The 17499-nt window shown below is 47.2% G+C and overlaps 1 protein-coding gene across 1 annotated transcript; it reads left to right on the forward strand.

Annotated features, from left to right (window-relative positions):
- The first annotated feature begins 931 nt into the window (after positions 1-931).
- Positions 932-12064, forward strand: RBP3 (retinol binding protein 3). The gene is made up of 4 exons (XM_083615534.1): positions 932-4074; positions 7857-8047; positions 9779-9921; positions 11305-12064. The coding sequence occupies exons 1-4, from the start codon at positions 1036-1038 to the stop codon at positions 11622-11624; spliced, it is 3693 nt and encodes a 1230-aa protein (XP_083471660.1). The 5' UTR covers positions 932-1035; the 3' UTR covers positions 11625-12064.
- Positions 12065-17499: the final 5435 nt, after the last annotated feature.

The raw sequence follows: 17499 nt of genomic DNA on the forward strand, positions 1-17499 counted from the left end.
GCGCTGGTATTACAAGTAAATCCTAATTGATGACAAATTGTGAAGATTAAAGTCGCCTCAGATTTAGCAACACTCTGGTGAGCAGACATAGTAAAAGTGCAGTCCTGAGAATGGTCAGTAACACTAACAGCAAATGTATTCTTACTTGACGGGGAGGGGATTGCAGCGCAAATATTCAGTGTTGGAAAAATCCAAAACACCAAATGCAAGTAGAATGTAAGCTGGAGGATTGGGAAGCTATCATTGGTCCAGGAAAAGAAACTGCCATGCCCTCCAACATTTCTCCAATGAAAATAGGGATGTACTATTCAATAATAATAATAATAATAATAATAATAATAATAATAATAATAATATTTATACCCTGCCCATCCAACTGGGTTGCCCCAGCCACTCTGGGCAGCTTCCAGCACATACAAAAACATAATAAACATTAAACAAGGTCAAATGTAGTCAGTTTCCCACAAGAGTCTCCTAAAAAAGTGGCCCAAGGACCACTTGGAAATTACTGGGGTTGTCGGCAGACCACTTACTGATTTTTCTGCCTGTTGTATCAGTTACAATGTGCTGTAGGCGCTGTATGATATTCAGTTACTCTTGATTGATCCTTTTGTTCCTTACGTTGAATTTTATTACCTTACCATTCAGATTTTAAGTGTTTTTCACACACCTGCCACGCCCCGCCTGAATGACCACTGGCGTTCCACAGACTACCATTTGGAAACCCCCCGATCTAAGCGCTTCTCTTGGCTTCCTAAAGCTCCTTAAAGGCCGTTTTGTAAGAGGGATTGTTGCGCGATGAAGCTGCACTTTGTGTGGCCTTTGTCTGATGCCCTCCAGTTTAATGAGATTAAGGGGTTAGAGCCAGATTTAAGGGCTAGTTAAAGGATATTCCATGCTCTCCAAATGTAATACTTGGCTGTTCAGCACTGATTCACAGAGAGCGCCGGCAGAAAGCTAAGATCCTCCCGGACTGCGAGTGGTTTGGATTTCTCTTGCTGCACATTTCACTTTGCACTATCCCGACCAAAGAAAATGATCAGGGAACATCTCCTGCTGTGGGTGGCCCTGATGTGTTGTGGCAGCTGTACTGAGGGCGTCCTCCAGTCCACACTGGTGTTGGATATGGCAAAGCTTCTGCTGGATAATTATTGCTTTCCCGAAAACCTAGTGGGGATGCAAGAAGCCATCGAGCAAGCCGTCAAGGGCGGCGAGTTCTGGGACATTTCCGATCCCAAACTTTTGGCAACTGTTCTGACAGCTGGGGTGCAAGGAGCCCTTAACGACCCGCGGCTGGTGATTTCTTATGAGCCCTCAGCTCCCGTTGCCCCCAAACAAGAAGCAAAGATTTCTCTGACCTCGGAGCAGCTCTTAAATCTCATCCAACACACAGTGAAGTCCGAGGTGCTGGAGGGCAACGTAGGCTACCTAAGGATCGACTCCATCATCGGTCAGGATGCTGTGGAGCAGATTGGGGCTTTCCTGGTAGAAAAGGTGTGGAAAACCTTGATGGAGACGTCAGCTCTGGTCCTCGACCTGCGTTACAGCACCGGAGGGCAGGTTTCCGGCATCTCGTTCATTATCTCTTACTTGTACAATGAGGACAGGGTGCTGCATGTGGACACCATATACAACCGGCCATCCAATACGACCGTGGAAATCTGGACTTTGCCGAAGGTGCTGGGTGTGAGATATAGCAAGGAGAAGGACGTTGTTTTGTTGATAAGCCAGCACACCACAGGGGTGGCGGAAGATGTGGCCTATATCCTCAAACAAATGCACAGGGCTATCATAGTGGGGGAGAAGTCAGCCGGGGGCTCCTTGAGCATCCAAAAGTTGCAGATTGGGGCTTCCCCATTCTACATGACAATTCCCCTATCCTGCTCTGTGAGCCCCTTGAGTGGAAATGGGCAAAGCTGGGAAATCGGTGGCGTGGAGCCATGCATAGCTGCCTCATCAGAGCAAGCTTTGAAGAAAGCCCTGGGCATCATTTCGCTACGCAAAGCTATCCCTGGCAGTATCAGCCTCTTGATGGGTATCCTGAAGGACAACTATTCCGTGGTAGACCGGGTCCCCACCCTGCTGACGCACCTCTCCGCTTTCGACCACTCTTCCGTCCTATCGGCAACTGAGCTGGCTTCCAAGCTCAACGCCGAACTGCACACTGCGTCGGAAGACCCGCGCCTATTCTTGCGGGTTGCCGCCCCGGGCGAATTTGCAGCTGTGCCCGCCGAGGAGCAGGTTGCCATGGCTACCGACCTACCAAACGACGAGCAACTCATGCACGCCCTGGTAAATACCGTGTTCAAGGTGTCGGTACTGCCAGGCAACGTGGGCTACATGCGCTTCGACGAGTTTGCTGATGCTACAGTGCTGGTCAAGCTAGGGCCCTACCTCGTACATCAAGTCTGGGAGCCCCTGGAAGCCACAGACAGTTTGATCATGGACCTACGGTACAACATCGGAGGCCCCTCCTCAACCGCTGTGCCGGTGTTGCTCTCCTACTTCCAAGACCCTTCCGCTGGCGCTGTGCATTTCTTCACCACCTATGACAGGCGCACAAACCAGTCGCAGGACTACAACAGCAGGGCTGAAATGCTAGGCAAGCCCTATGGAGCTCGGCGGGGCGTCTACCTGCTCACAAGCCACCACACAGCCACAGCCGCCGAGGAGTTTGCTTACCTCATGCAGTCCCTTGGCCGTGCCACCCTGGTTGGCGAGATTACAGCAGGTATCTTGACCCACTCGCACACCTTCTGCATTTTGCAGCTCAATGAAGGAGCAGATTGCGGCCTTCTGGTCAACGTGCCGGTCGTCTCTTTTATCGACAACCACGGGGAGTGTTGGCTGGGTGGCGGGGTGGTTCCCGATGCCATTGTGTTGGCTGATGAGGCTCTTAAAAAGGCACAGGAAATACTGGCGTTCCACAACGGCATGGGAGTACTTGTCGAGGAAGTAAGGCAGTTGCTGGAGGCCCACTATGCCATACCGGAAATGGCCACCAGGATCAGTGGCGCCCTCCGTTCCAAGCTGGCCAAAGGCGGGTATCGCTCAGTCGTGGACTTTGAGACCCTCGCTTCTCAGCTGACCAGCGACCTTCAAGAAACCTCTGGGGATCATCAGCTGCACATCTTCCACAGCCACGTGGCGCCGCCTCCAGAGGAGCACTCTCCCGACAAGATGCCCACTGCCGAGGAACTGGCTTACCTCATCGAGGCTCTTTTCAAGGTGGAGGTGTTGCCAGGCAACGTGGGGTACCTGCGTTTTGACATGATGGCTGAGGCGGAGACGGTGAAGGCTATCGGGCCACAGGTGCTGCACATGGTTTGGGACAAGTTGGTGGAAACGGAAGCTATTGTCGTCGACATGCGCTACAACACAGGCAGTTACTCCAACGGAGTGCCCATTTTTTGCTCCTACTTCTTTGACGCCGCTCCTCAGCGACACCTGTACACAATTTTTGACCGCAGCACCTCTCAAAGTACCGAGGTGTGGACTTTGCCCGAGGTGACCGGCAAACGTTACGGCTCGGCTAAGGATGTCTATATCCTAATTAGCCACATGAGTGGCTCGGCAGCCGAAGCCCTCACTCGTTCTTTAAAGGACCTGCATCGTGCCACAGTAATTGGGGAGCCCACGGTCGGGGGCTCGCTTTCGGCGGGTAATTACCACATAGGCAGCAGCCCGTTGTACGCATCGATCCCCAGCCAAGTGGTACTCAGTCCAGTCACTGGCAAAGTGTGGAGCTTGTCTGGAGTGGAGCCCCACGTCACCGCGCAGGCTCCAGAGGCCTTGGCTTCCGCCCAGAAGATCATTGCCTTGCGCGCCAGGTTGCCCAGCGTGCTGCAGACCGTGGGCAAACTGGTGGCCGACAACTATGCCTTTGTGGATATCGGGGCTACAGTGGCAGCCAAGCTCGCTGAGCAAGCCGCCTACAGAAATGTCAACTGTGAGGTGGAACTGGCTGAGAAAATGAACGCTAACCTAAAAGCTCTCTCTGGAGATAGGCACCTCAAGGTCACCCACATCCCTGAGCATTCAAAGGACCACATCCCAGGTATCGTGCCCATGCAGGTAAGTTCCTATTCGGGGTGTACTACCTCTTCGGTTTCTGCTACCCAAGGTGACTGCTTCACCCTGCCTAATGTGTGGGCCGGCCCTGCTGGGAAATGTGGCAAACGTGTGTGTATGTGTATGTGTGTTTACTTTGTCATCCTATGGCATCACTGAACTTTCTGCTACCCTGCCACGTTATAGAGGATCAGTGGCAAATCATGTGTATTATTATTATTATTAATAATAATAATTTCATTTCTATACTGCTGTATATTTTTAGGGGGGATCTCAAAGCAGTTTACAACCTACATTAAAACAGCAAATAAAACAATTTAGAATAAAACATTACTGAAGAAAGTTGATTATAAAGCATACATTTAAATACAATTAACATTCATTCAGACATAATTAATAGGAAACTAAAATATTATCCTGAACATTAAAAAAAAAAAAAACTACAGAGGAGGTCAACTGTAGAATCCACATTTAGCAGAGCAAAGTTAAGCAAAAAAAATCTTAAACATTTCAAAAGAAAGCATGACTAAGTGAAGTCAAATATAAAAGGCACATTTGAAACAGCATAACTAGCAAAATAGTAAGTTGCCCTATTCTCTCCACAGTGTTACTATCCCTTTCTACAGTTTGTTTGTTTTTAAGACGAAAGACACTTTTATTGTTGCCCATATCAGTTTTTTGCCCTTCCTGTTGTTCAGGGTGTGTCATCCCCCAGTTACAATTTAGGGCCAAGCTAGATGTATGCATTTAGCATACCGTATTTTTCGCTCTATAAGACGCACCAGACCACAAGACGCACCTAGTTTTTGGAGGAGGAAAACAAGAAAAAAAATATTCTGAATCTCAGAAGCCAGAACAGCAAGAGGGATCGCTGTGCAGTGCAAGCAGCAATCCCTCTTGCTGTTCTGGCTTCTGGGGTAGCTGCGCAGCCTGCATTCACTCCATAAGACGCACACACATTTCCCCTTACTTTTTAGGAGGGAAAAAGTGAGTCTTATAGAGCAAAATATATGGTAATTTCTGAGCAGAGCCTCCTGCACTCTGAACATGCACCTGTTCTGACTGCATGACCTGCACTCTGCAGATTCTAAACACAGACTGTATCATCGCACATGCTCTGTTCAAAAGTCAGAAGCTGCAAGGAACATGTGGGCATATCAGGGCAAGTGATGGCAATCCTGTCTCAGTTCTCCAGTGTAACGGATTCTCTGCTGAGGGTTGCCATAGTTCAAAAAGTAAAATTCCTGACACCTGCAAAGTCGCTGAACTTTTTTTAGGAAACCCCCAAAATTGTTAAGCTTATTTTTGGGAACAAACCCAAATTTTGAGCTTTTTTGGGAGGGGTGGACTAACCCAAACAGTGATTTTAAGCTTTTTTTTAGCTGTTTCCTCTGCTTTTTCCACTGCGTTGCCATACATCCGGGTTTTCCCTGACCTTTTGCCAATTCGGCAAAAATCCCCCAATACCATTTGTGCACCTGATGACCAGGACATGTCAGGGATTTTCCTGACATATGGCAAGCATACAACTGCTGCAATTATCTGCATGCCTATTTAAAAGCAAATCCCAGGGCAGGGTGCAATTTAAGGTACCATGGATAGGCTTGGGCGGTATAGATTCAGAAGCAAAGGTTAGCAGTATCTAAGCAAAAACTTTGTTGATAAAGTCATTTGTTGTTGTTGTTTAGTCGTTTAGTCGTGTCCAACCCTTCGTGACCCCATGGACCAGAGCACGCCAGGCACTCCTGTCTTCCACTGCCTCCCGCAGTTTGGTCAAACTCATGCTGGTAGCTTCGAGAACGCTATCCAACCATCTCATCCTCTGTCGTCCCCTTCTCCTTGTGCCCTCCTTCTTTCCCAACATCAGGGTCTTTTCCAGGGAGTCTTCTCTTCTCATGAGGTGGCCAAAGTATTGGAGTCTCAGCTTCAGGATCTGTCCTTCCAGTGAGCACTCAGGACTGATTTCCTTAAGAATGGATACGTTTGATCTTCTTGCAGTCCATGGGACTCTCAAGAGTCTCCTCCAGCACCATAAATATGCATAATTATTCACAAGTGAAGATAATGCACAGCTCAGTAACATGGGTCCTCTGATCATGGGTCTTGTGGGTAATCATGGAGGTCCATCTCTCGGAGGCTACAGCCCGTGATGACTGTATTTATTTATTTATTTATACATACATACATACATACATACATACATACATAACCTGCCCATCTGGCTGGCTCCCAAAAGAATATTAAAAACACGATAAAACATCAAACATTAAAAAGTTCCCTAAACAGGGTTGCCTTCAGATGTCTTCTAAAGGTCAGATAGTTGTTTATTTCTTTGACATCTGATGGGAGGGCGTTCCACAGGGCGGGCGCCACTACCGAGAAGGCCCTCTGTCTAGTCCAGTGGTTCTCAACCTGTGGGTCCCCAGATGTTGTTGGACTACAACTCCCATCATTCCTAGCCAGCATGATCAGTGGTCAGGGATGATGGGAGTTGTAGTCCAACAACATCTGGGGACCAACAGGTTGAGAACCACTGGTCTAGTCCCTGAGTCTGCAGGTAACCTACACTAATAAAACACAACGTCCAATGTTTGCCTCCATGGTTTGTTCTTTAACACAGGAAAGCAGCCTTAACTCAATAGGTTCAACAGATGGCCGTGGTTCATTTTAAAGATATTATTATTGCAGGTTTCAACACATTCATTTAAAATTCTGATTTCTTCTTACCCCAGGCTTGCAAGTGCGTGAAATGCTTTTACTGTAACTGAGAAGTTTTCGCATTAAAATGCATATACAGTGGTACCTCAGGTTAAGTACTCAATTCGTTCCGGAGGTCCGTTCTTAACCTGAAACTGTTCTTAACCTGAAGCACCACTTTAGCTAATGGGGCCTCCTGCTGCCGCCGCACCGCTGGAACACAATTTCTGTTCTCATCCTGAAGCAAAGTTCTTAACCTGAAGCACTATTTCTGGGTTAGCGGAGTCTGTAACCTGAAGCGTATGTAACCTGAAGCGTATGTAACCCAAGGTACCACTGTATCTGCTCAGGAGGGAAGTTGCTGTCCCCTCATAGTTTCTGACAGGTTCAGAGTACAAGGGGCACCCAGTAGAGAAACAAGATTTATTTATTCTCATGTATATTCCCCCTTGGGACGCGGGTGGTGCTGTGGGTTAAACCACAGAGCCTAGGACTTGCCGATCAGAAGGTCGGCGGTTCGAATCCCCGTGACAGGGTGAGCTCCCGTTGCTCGGTCCCAGCTCCTGCCAACCTAGCAGTTTGAAAGCACGTCAAAGTGCAAGTAGATAAATAGCTACCGCTCTGGCGGGAAGGTAAACGGCGTTTCCGTGTGCTGCTCTGGTTCGCCAGAAGCGGCTTTGTCATGCTGGCCACATGACCCGGAAGCTGTACACCGGCTCCCTCGGCCAATAAAGCGAGATGAGCGCCGCAACCCCAGTGTCGGTCACGACTGGACCTAATGGTCAGGGGTCCTTTTTATATTCCCCCTTTAAGGAACTCAAGGCGGTGTATATGGTTCTCTCCTTCCCACCATTTCATTCTCACAACAACCATGTGAGGTAGGAATGAGGCAGACTAAGAAAGAGGCACAGGCCATCATGGCTGAGTAGAGATTTGAACCTTGGTCTCCCCTAGTTCTACACTCTATTCAACCCTGGCTTAATTTCAATGAGACTAGGAGCTATGATGTGCTCAAGATCTCCACCTCGTTCATTCATTTGACGTTGCCCTTCTATGTTCTTTAACCCATGTTCTTCAAACCATGGCAGATCCCTCCTCCCGAAATGTTTGAAGACCTCGTGAAGTTCTCCTACCACACCAACGTACTTGAGAACAACGTGGGCTACTTGAGGTTCGATATGTTTGCCGACTGCGATCTTTTGTCTCAACTCTCTGAGCTGCTTCTGAAGCACGTTTGGGAGAAGATTGCCCACACGGATGCGCTAATCATAGACCTGAGGTAACTGCTAGACCAAAAATTATTAGGGACTGGATGAAATCAATGAGGAATTAATCATAGTTTTCTTTTCTTTCTTTAAATGTTAATGTTTATTTGATTTTTCCTAAGGTTAAAACAAATTTACGCCGCATACATCGCTCACTTATATTTTTCTTTTTGACTTCCCAAGTCCATCTTGTCATTTCAGCCCCCCGCCGCTTATATCTCAAATCCTGCTCACTAGTTCATATCGCTAAAATATTTTGACAGTCTAATAAAGGCCTCCAATTTTCCATAAACAATTCGTCATGTTGATCTGTTACGTTTTACAATCAATTTCGCCATTTCAGCATAATCGATTAATTTTATAAGCCATTCTTCTTTGGTTGGAATCTCTTCCTTTTTCGGCATGTATAAGATTCTGTAGTTGCTGCACATGCATAAAAATAAAAAATTAGTCAGCTTCTTCAGAGCTTCCATCCCAATTATCCCTAGCAAAAAGGCTTCATGTTTTGGGGGATCAGCAATTTATGGAATTAATTGTAATTTTCAAAATGGAACGTACACAGTAAAAGTGTTGTTTCTCAAAGCTTCAGATTTAATCTCTTTGCCCCTTAACCACTTGCATGGGTGCAACTGAACATTTCAAATGTCATATGTGCAGTTATATGGCAGCAGGCTATAGATTCGGACCTTCATAGTGAACCTGTGATGATGATTGTGATAATGATAATAACAATAACAATAACAATAACAATAACAATAACAATAACAATATTTATTTATTTATTTATTTATTTATACATACATACATACATACATACATACATACATACAGACTCTGCCCATCTGGCTGGGTTTCCCCAGCCACTCTGGGTGGCTCCCAGCAGAATATAATAATAATAAAGTGATAAAACATCAAACATTAAAACTTCCCTAAACAGGGCTGCCTTCAGATGTCTTCTAAAAGTCAGATAGTTGTTTATTTCCTTAACATCTGGTGGGAGGGCGTTCCACAGGGCGGGCACCACTGCCAAGAAGGCCCTCTCCCTGGTTTCCTGTAACCTCACTTCTTGCAGTGAGGGAACCACCAAGAAGACCCTCGGTGGAGTTTCTCAGTGTCTGGGCTGAATGATGGCGGTTGAGATGTTCCTTCAGGTATACTGGGCAGAGGCCGTTTAAGGCTTTAAAAGTGAGCACCAACACTTTGAATTGTGCTCGGAAACGTACTGGGAGCCAATGTAGGTCTTTCAGGACCAGTGTTATATGGCTTTGGTGGCTGCTCCCAGTCACCAGTCTGGTTGCTGTATTCTGGATTAGTTGTAGTTTCCAAGTCACCTTCAAAGGTAGCCCCACGTAGAGCACATTGCAGTAGTCCAGGCGGGAAATAACCACTCTGGTGAGAGAGTCTGCGGGCAGGTAGGGCCTCAGCCTGCACACCAGGTGGAGCTGGCAGACAGCTGCCCTGGATGCAGAATTGACCTGCGCCTCCATGGACAGCTGTGAGTCCAAAATGACTCCCAGGCTGCGCACTTGGTCCATCAGGGGCACAGTTATCCCATTCAGGACCAGGGAGTCCTCCACACCAGCCCGCCCCCTGTCCCCCAAGAACAGTACCTCTGTCTGTGATCCAGATTCCCTCCCTTCACTGAATATACGTGTGTTCAAACCATGCAGCACATTTTAGAAAGTATGTCTGCCTTGTCCCTCAGGTTGAACCTTATGTGATCTGGGCTTTCCTCCTCTGTTTAGATATAATATAGGAGGCTCTTCATCTTCCGTAGCAGCTCTGTGCTCCTATTTCTTTGATGAAGGACACCCAGTTCTTCTGGACAAGGTCTACAACAGACCCAATGATACCACCAGAGACATGTGGACCCTTTCGCAGCTTACAGGTGAGAGCAATTATACTTTTGGTTTGTAGGTGCCAATAGATTTCCTGATACCTACCGTATTTTTCACTCTATAGGACGCACGCAACCATAGGACACACCCTGTTTTAGAGGGGGAGAACAAGAAAAAAAATTCTCCCCCTCTCTGCTCAGCGCCCCTTCAGCAAAGCGGCAGGAGAAACGGAGCCCCTTCCATTTCTCCTCCTGCTTCGCTGAAGGGGCGCTGCGCAGTTCTCCCTCTCTGCTGAAGCCAGGAGAGACTTGCTCTCCTGGCTTCAGCGAAAGGAACCTGAAGCCTCCGGAGCGCAGCGGGAACTCGCGCTGCGCTCCGAAGGCTTCAAGCAGCTATCCCTGAAGCCTGGAAAGCAAGAGGGGTCAGTGTGCACCGCCCCCTCTCGCTCTCCTGGCTTCAGCGAAAGCAATGCGAAGCCAAGGAGCATGGAGGGAGCGCTCCCTCTGCGCTTCGGAGGCTTCGCGTTGCTATCGCTGAAGCCAAGGAGCCTGCATTCACTCCATAGGAAGCACACACATTTCCCCTTAATTTTTGGAGGGGAAAAGGTGCGTCCTATAGAGCGAAAAATATGGTATATTAGAAAGCCACTGATTTGTGAAATGTCAGAACGGCTGAAAGCATGGATCATTGTCAAGCAGTTCTGATTAAGAAATGGGGGAACGCAATGAATACATGGGGAAACAGTGTTTAACACCTCACTTTTTGTAATGTTTGAAAATGGGGTGTTACTGGGGCTTGACCACTGAGTGTGAGGAAAGTGGGAGAGCTAAATCCTCAGGTCAGGAGGGACCAGGGAAGGCACCGAAAGTTCCCCACTGGGTAGAGCAGCTTGTATTTCCTCCTGCATCTTCCTCAGGGGTCCGGGTCAAGGATGACATTACTCTCGCTTCAAACAGTTGCCTGGTTCTGGCTGTCTGTGTGGCCTTTCTCAAGCTGCACTTTTTCGGCCTTAATTTGGAATCTGTAGAGCAGAAGGAATAGCCACTTGCTTTTCAGGATTGCTGTAAGCAGAAACAAGATTCATATAAGGCACTTCTAAAATTGAGACACTATGGACTCAACTACATTAGTCGAATTATAACGTTATAAATGCGTTATAACACTGTGACACCAGATGGCGCTGTAGAGCTGAAATGGAAAGTCAATAATAATTTCCATTGTGAGCTTTTACAACTTTCCCCCCATAGCGGTTTTTTATAGCTTTGTAGATCCAGCCTATGTAAATTAAGTAAGGATTTCAATTTTGTTGATGATTTTGAACGCTTGAGGTCTTATTACCTCTTATTTCATAGCTGCAAGGAGGAGGGGAGCCAATCATAGGGTTGAAAGGGACGAATGCACTAACCTACTGCATGTTATCTTGCCTCTTGAAGGTATGAGATATGGTTCCAATAAAGGCCTAGTCATCCTCACCAGCTCTGTCACTGCCGGTGCTGCCGAGGAATTTGTGTTCATCATGAAGAGACTGGGCAGAGCCTTCATCGTTGGGCAAAGGACCAGCGGGGGTTGCCTCCAGCCTCAGACATACCACGTGGATGGCACCAGCCTCTACCTCACCATTCCAACTTCCAGATCCATCATTTCCATGGATGACACCTGGGAGGGTGTGGGCGTTAGACCTCACATGGAAGTTCCCCCTGAGGTGGCACTCATCAAGGCTAAGGAAATGTTGCGGCTGCACAGGTCCAGCTAAACTAGAGGTCCAAAACGAAAGGCCCCATCGGAGCAAAAGGCAGGAAGTGAAAATTAGGGAAGGTGAATGTTTCATCCCGGCAAATCTGTCCCAGGCCTCTGCTATCTCAAGGATATCACTGACCCAGTCCCAGTTCTTATGAGAAGTCCACAAAGGGGGAAGAAAGACATGCAGAAGAACACCCCAACCCAACCCACCCACAGGTTCCTCTTTCAGACCCAGGAAGGCCTGAGCCCACACAATACACACAGAGTAGATGGCTAGGAGCAGCCGGAGCTCTGTGATTACTCGAGTTTGTGTATGTACCCTTCCACTTCCACTCCGATGCAAATTTTACAGGTCACACCACCCTGAATGTCATCCCCCCTCACTGGTGTACACCCCTTATTCGTCCTTCCTGATTCAACGGGTGGATTCGTGCAATCTTGTACACGCGTGAATCGTCGCGAAGAGAGATGCTGATTCCTGTAGGGGTTATTCAGAAGTAAAATGTGAGCCAGTGTGGTGTAGTGGTTAAGAGCGGTAGACTCGTAACCTGGTGAACTGGGTTCGCGTCTCTGCTCCTCCACATGCAGCTGCTGGGTGACCTTGGGCTAGTCACACTTCTTTGAAGTCTCTCAGCCCCACTCACCTCACAGAGTGTTTGTTGTGGGGGAGGAAGGAAAAGGAGATTGTTAGCCGTTTTGAGACTCCTTCGGGTAGTGATAAAGTGGGATATCAAATCCAAACTCTTCTTCTTCTTCTACCTTTGCCACCAAAGAAGTCCTATGCGCCTAGGCAGAAACTCATCAGACTGAAGGCAATATTGCCATGTGTGAGCATGGGGGCATGCATGCATGCAGACAACCTGTGAGAATAGACGCTCCTGTCTGGGGAACTCCCAAGAAGCTCCTTGCATCTGATTGCAGATCTTCCTGACATGGAGCGTCATTCTCGTGTGTTTGCGAATGTTCAGGCCGCTTGAATTGGTTCTGAGTTTTACTGATTACTAGGCAGTGAGAAGAAGAGAGCACCTGAACCAAGGAAAGATTGTGCATTTTCAGAATGATATAAGCATAAGTAGGAAACCATTAACACTCCACAATGAAACGGAGGGAATTGAACTCAGAGCTTCTGAGCCCAGTTCTTCTCTGTTGCATGGTCTTTCAAGCTCTGATCCTTTAAAGGATCGCAGAATCCTACAATTGCAGAGTTGGAAAGGACCGAAAAGGTAATCCCACTGAAATGCAGGAATCACCGCTCTAAAGAATCCCTCACCCAACCTCTTCTTAAAAACCTCCTAAGAACCAGAGTCCACAACCTCCCAGGGGACTCCGTTCCACTGTCAAAACAGCTCTAACCATCAGGAAGTTATTTCTAATGTTTAGTCAGACTTTCCTTCCTTGTAATCTGAAGCCATTGGTTCAAGGTCCTACTCTCTGGAGCAGAGTAAAACAAGCTCACTCCATCTTCCATGTGACAACCCTTCGGATATTTGAAGATGGTTATCATATCTCCTCTCAGTCTCCTCTTCTCCAGGCGAAACACAACCAACTCCCTGAACTGTTCCTCACAAGGCTTGGTTTCTAGACCATAGGTAGGCAAACTAAGGCCCAGGGGCCGGATCTGGCCCAATCGCCTTCTCAATCCGGCCCGTGGATGGTCCAGGAATCAGCGTGTTTTGACATGAGTAGAAGGTGTGCTTTTATTTAAAATGCATCTCTGGGTTATTTGTGGGGCATAGGAATTCGTTCATCCCCCCCCCCAAAAAATATAGTCCGGCCCCCCACAGTGGCCAGTGGACCGGCCCCCTGCTGAAAAAGTTTGCTGACCCTGTTCTAGACCCTTGATCATCTTCGTTGCCCTCCTCTGAACACGTTCCAGTTTGTCAACATCCTTCTGAAGGGAAGCAAGGAATAAACCTTATTTCTAACCTCACCACAGAGAGGGCTCAATCCTTTGCACTGCTGACAGGATTCCTTGGCGTAAGGGCAGGAGGGCACTGGAGGGTTTCACAATCCCACCATTTTTTCCCTTGCAACTTTCTCCGGAAGGTGGAAATCTTTTGCTACCCATTTCTCCCAGCCCCACATTTAATTCCCAAGGTTGTCCATCTATTTCTCTAATTTGGGAAGTGGTGGAGGGTTTTTACAAGACCTTGTTACGAAAGCGTAGCACGTTAGACCCATCTATCATGGTTCCAGTGATATGTCATTAGCTGAATCGTATTACTTAGTATATGGAGCCTGAGTTTGCCACCAGAATTCTTATCAGTGACCAGGTGTTCTTGAAACCCATTTCCTTGTTGTACTTGGATATTTTTTCCCCAGACTAGCTGATTGGAAGCAGTGGCTAATGGTCAGGTCTTGTCTGAGACAAAAATGCAAGTCGTACGGGCTTCCGTTCTGTATCTTCACCATTGTATGTTTATTAAGAAAAGGGCACCATACAGGAGACTAAGAGCAGAATCTGGACTGCAGCGTTCTGTGAGAATTAAGATCCAAGAACAGAAAGCAAAAAGTTAGGTCAAAATAAAAATCTGATTTAATCCTATCTGCTTCTCCCTGCAATCAACATCTTGCTCCCAGCCCTCATGTGAGTCATGTCTTTGCTTTTGTGTTGAAAACACTTCGGTGGCTTGTCGTTACTGCATCTGCAAGAGATGAATTACATTCCAGCCACTCCAACATGTACGACGTATTTAGATGGGCGGATTATTAGCATTGCTGCTGTTCATCAGATCTGCAACCCATTAGGGCACCACACGCCATTTTTATGGCCTTTATTCTCAACTTCCAAAGCCTGATATTCCTTATGTCCCTTTCAAAACTGAAATGAAATTATCCATAGATTTAAAAGTGCATAATTTATTGTGCTGCTTATTTAATTTACAACTTTTGCGGGCATTTAAAATTTTTTGCTGCATATTTTGTAAACCAGATTACCGCTGCGAAAAGTTCTGTAATAAGAATCTGGTGGCATATATTGATTTATTTGCAGGAAAAGTCACAGTATAAAGGTCTGTGTCAGTTTATGTAGCTAAAATAGAGCCGTTTTGGTCTTCAGTATGTATTTAGCAAATCTTAGCTGCTTCAGCGTGCTTAACAACACAGTTTTAAACATATGTATCTACTCTGGAGTAAGCACTAATGAGTTCAATGGGGCCTACATGCATGTGAGTATAAAAATGCCATCAAAGTTATTTAAATATATTTAAATTTGTGTGTAATGATGTAATGTTTACTTTGTGTCTAAAAGGTAATATGCTTTTTATTCACACTTACCTTGCATAGTGATTATTAGTAGACTGAATAAATAGTCCAAGAGTTTTTCTCTCACTTGCTAAGGGCTCAAAATATTACATACAGGTATTCTTATTTTCCTGTTTTTACATCCAAGCTACTGAAACTGAGAACTGCGTGAAACTTTCATCCAGAACCCATTAACCTACTCATTAATGCAGTTGTGTAGCCTACACTAATAAATGAAACCCAGTTTATATTTTGTATTATACTCGTTCACACAGTAAACCATGGTTGGAAATGAAACCATGGTTTCCTGTGAACTAGTAGAATGCTGGTGCACACTGGTTCGCGCTCCACCCTACCTTTCTGAGAGAAGGTAGCAACAAGTCTTGGCTACCTCTTGTGATATGTTCTCTGCCCCAAGAAACTATGAGCAGTAACCCAGTACTGCTGCTTTTCACGTAGCGCTAAAGTCTCGTGGTTTCTTTCTCCCAGAGCCAGAAAGGATGGAGCATGCACCCTTGCTTTGCTCCTTCGTGAAACCATGGTGCCGTCAAGAGCAGACGACATGGTGGGGCTGCGGGGCTTGCCTGACTGCTCTCCAGCTGAGTCACTGCTGCATTCTGGGATGAGGGAGATGACAAAGTCAGGAAAAGTGCCAACACATGCAGCAGATTGGCGCATGAACTGGGAGAACCATGGTTCCTCCCAGCCTCTGTCCTGGTACCCACACAACTCAGCCATAGGGAGATCACTCACCACCCCACTGCTTATCGGTACATTTGAACAAAGCCAGTACAGAACTATGGTAGGCTTATCCTACCATAAACATTCAATTATCTTCAGTTCTTCTAAATACCTTAAAGGTAAAGGTAAAGGGACCCCTGACCATTAGGTCCAGTCGCGGCCGACTCTGGGGTTGTGGCGCTCATCTCGCTTTATTGGCTGAAGGAGCCGGCGTGCAGCTTCCAGGTCATGTGGCCAGCATGACTAAGCTGCTTCTGGCAAAACCAGAGCAGTGCACAGAAACGCTGTTTACCTTCCTGCTGGAGTGGTACCTATTTATCTACTTGCACTTTGAGGTGCTTTCGAACTGCTAGGTTGGCAGGATCTAAATACCTTAGGTAAAGGTAAAGGACCCCTGACAGTTAGGTCCAGTTGCAAACGGCTCTGGGGTTGCGGTGCTCTTCTCGCTTTACTGGCTGAGGGAGCAGGTGCTTGTCCGCAGACAGTTTTTCCGGGTCATGTGGCCAGCATGACCAAGCCGCTTCTGGCAAACCAGAGCAGTGCACGGAAATGCCGTTTACCTTCCCACTGGAGCGGTACCTATTTATCTACTTGCACTTTGACGTGCTTTCACACTGCTAGGTTGGCAGGAGCAGGGACCGAGCAATGGGAGCTCACTCCGTTGCGGGGATTCGAACCGCCGACCTTCTGATTGACACGCCCAAGAGACTCAGTGGTTTAGACCACAGTGGCTTAGACCTCAGTGGTTTAGGCCTTAAGCTGCATGTAAATCAGAAGTGGTCGCTCAGACCCAGAACATGAGTGGTTATGAGTGAGGAGGATACAAAACTCAGTTCACGCACAACTCGCGCATGGCGGGAGAAGAAAACCCTGGCGAAGGTCCTCGCCCCTGATCTGTGCACATCCTACTGAAGCTGTGAATCCAGCCTTTTTCACACAATCAGCTGAAAAGACGTAAGGTCACGAACCGGAACAGCAGCCAAGATCCTGGCATCTCCTCCCTCCCCAGGGGCCCAGGCCCAACATGTTCTCTATTGATCTGAGGGGGGTGACTCCTGTTTCCATCACCTACGAGGCTATGGTTTGTACGACGTATCTGTGTGTGGCGACACACAGCCATTGTTGCGATGTGATCAAGGGCAGGAGAGGCTTCACATCCTCCTTGCTCTGCGGCACAAAGGGAGTGAGTATATTTGCCCTTCCACCTCGCCCTCATTTCAGGTGCTTTTGAGTACTGGGGTCAAGCAAAATGTAGTCATTTCTAATGTAACGTGATTTCTTTCCCCTCCTCGCCAAGGGTGCAAAGGGACCCTGTGTACATACTTACTTGGATCAGTGCATGGCACAAGCAAAAGTGTTGTCAAGTCCATAGTGTATGACTTATAAACTATTATTATTATTGATATTAATTGAATTTATATACAGCCCTATACCCAGAGGTCTCAGGGAGGTTCACAGAAAAGATCACAATATATGAAATCAGAATAAAAACAATAATCCAATAACACACACCCCCAAAGAGGATATAGGATAAAGGGTATAGGATGTTGATTAGGTCAGCCAAAGGCCTGGTTAAAAAGGAACATTTTTGCCTGGCCCTATGGGTGGTGCTGTGGGTTAAACCACAGAGCCTAGGACCTGTTGATCAGAAGGTTGGCGGTTCGAATCCCCATGCCGGGGTGAGCTCCTGTTGCTTGGTCCTTGCTCCTGCCCACCTAGCAGTTCAAAAGCATATCAAAGTGCAAGTAGATAAATAGGTACCACTCCGGCGGGAAGGTAAATGACGTTTCCATGCGCTGCTCTGGTTTCGCCAGAAGCAGCTTAGTCATGCTGGCCACATGACCCGGAAGCTGTACACCGGCTCCCTCGGCCAGTAAAGCGAGATGAGCGCCACAACCCCAGAG

This window comes from Podarcis filfolensis (genome assembly GCF_964270895.1).
Source record: "Podarcis filfolensis genome assembly, chromosome: 5".
In the NCBI taxonomy this organism is placed as follows: domain Eukaryota; kingdom Metazoa; phylum Chordata; class Lepidosauria; order Squamata; family Lacertidae; genus Podarcis; species Podarcis filfolensis.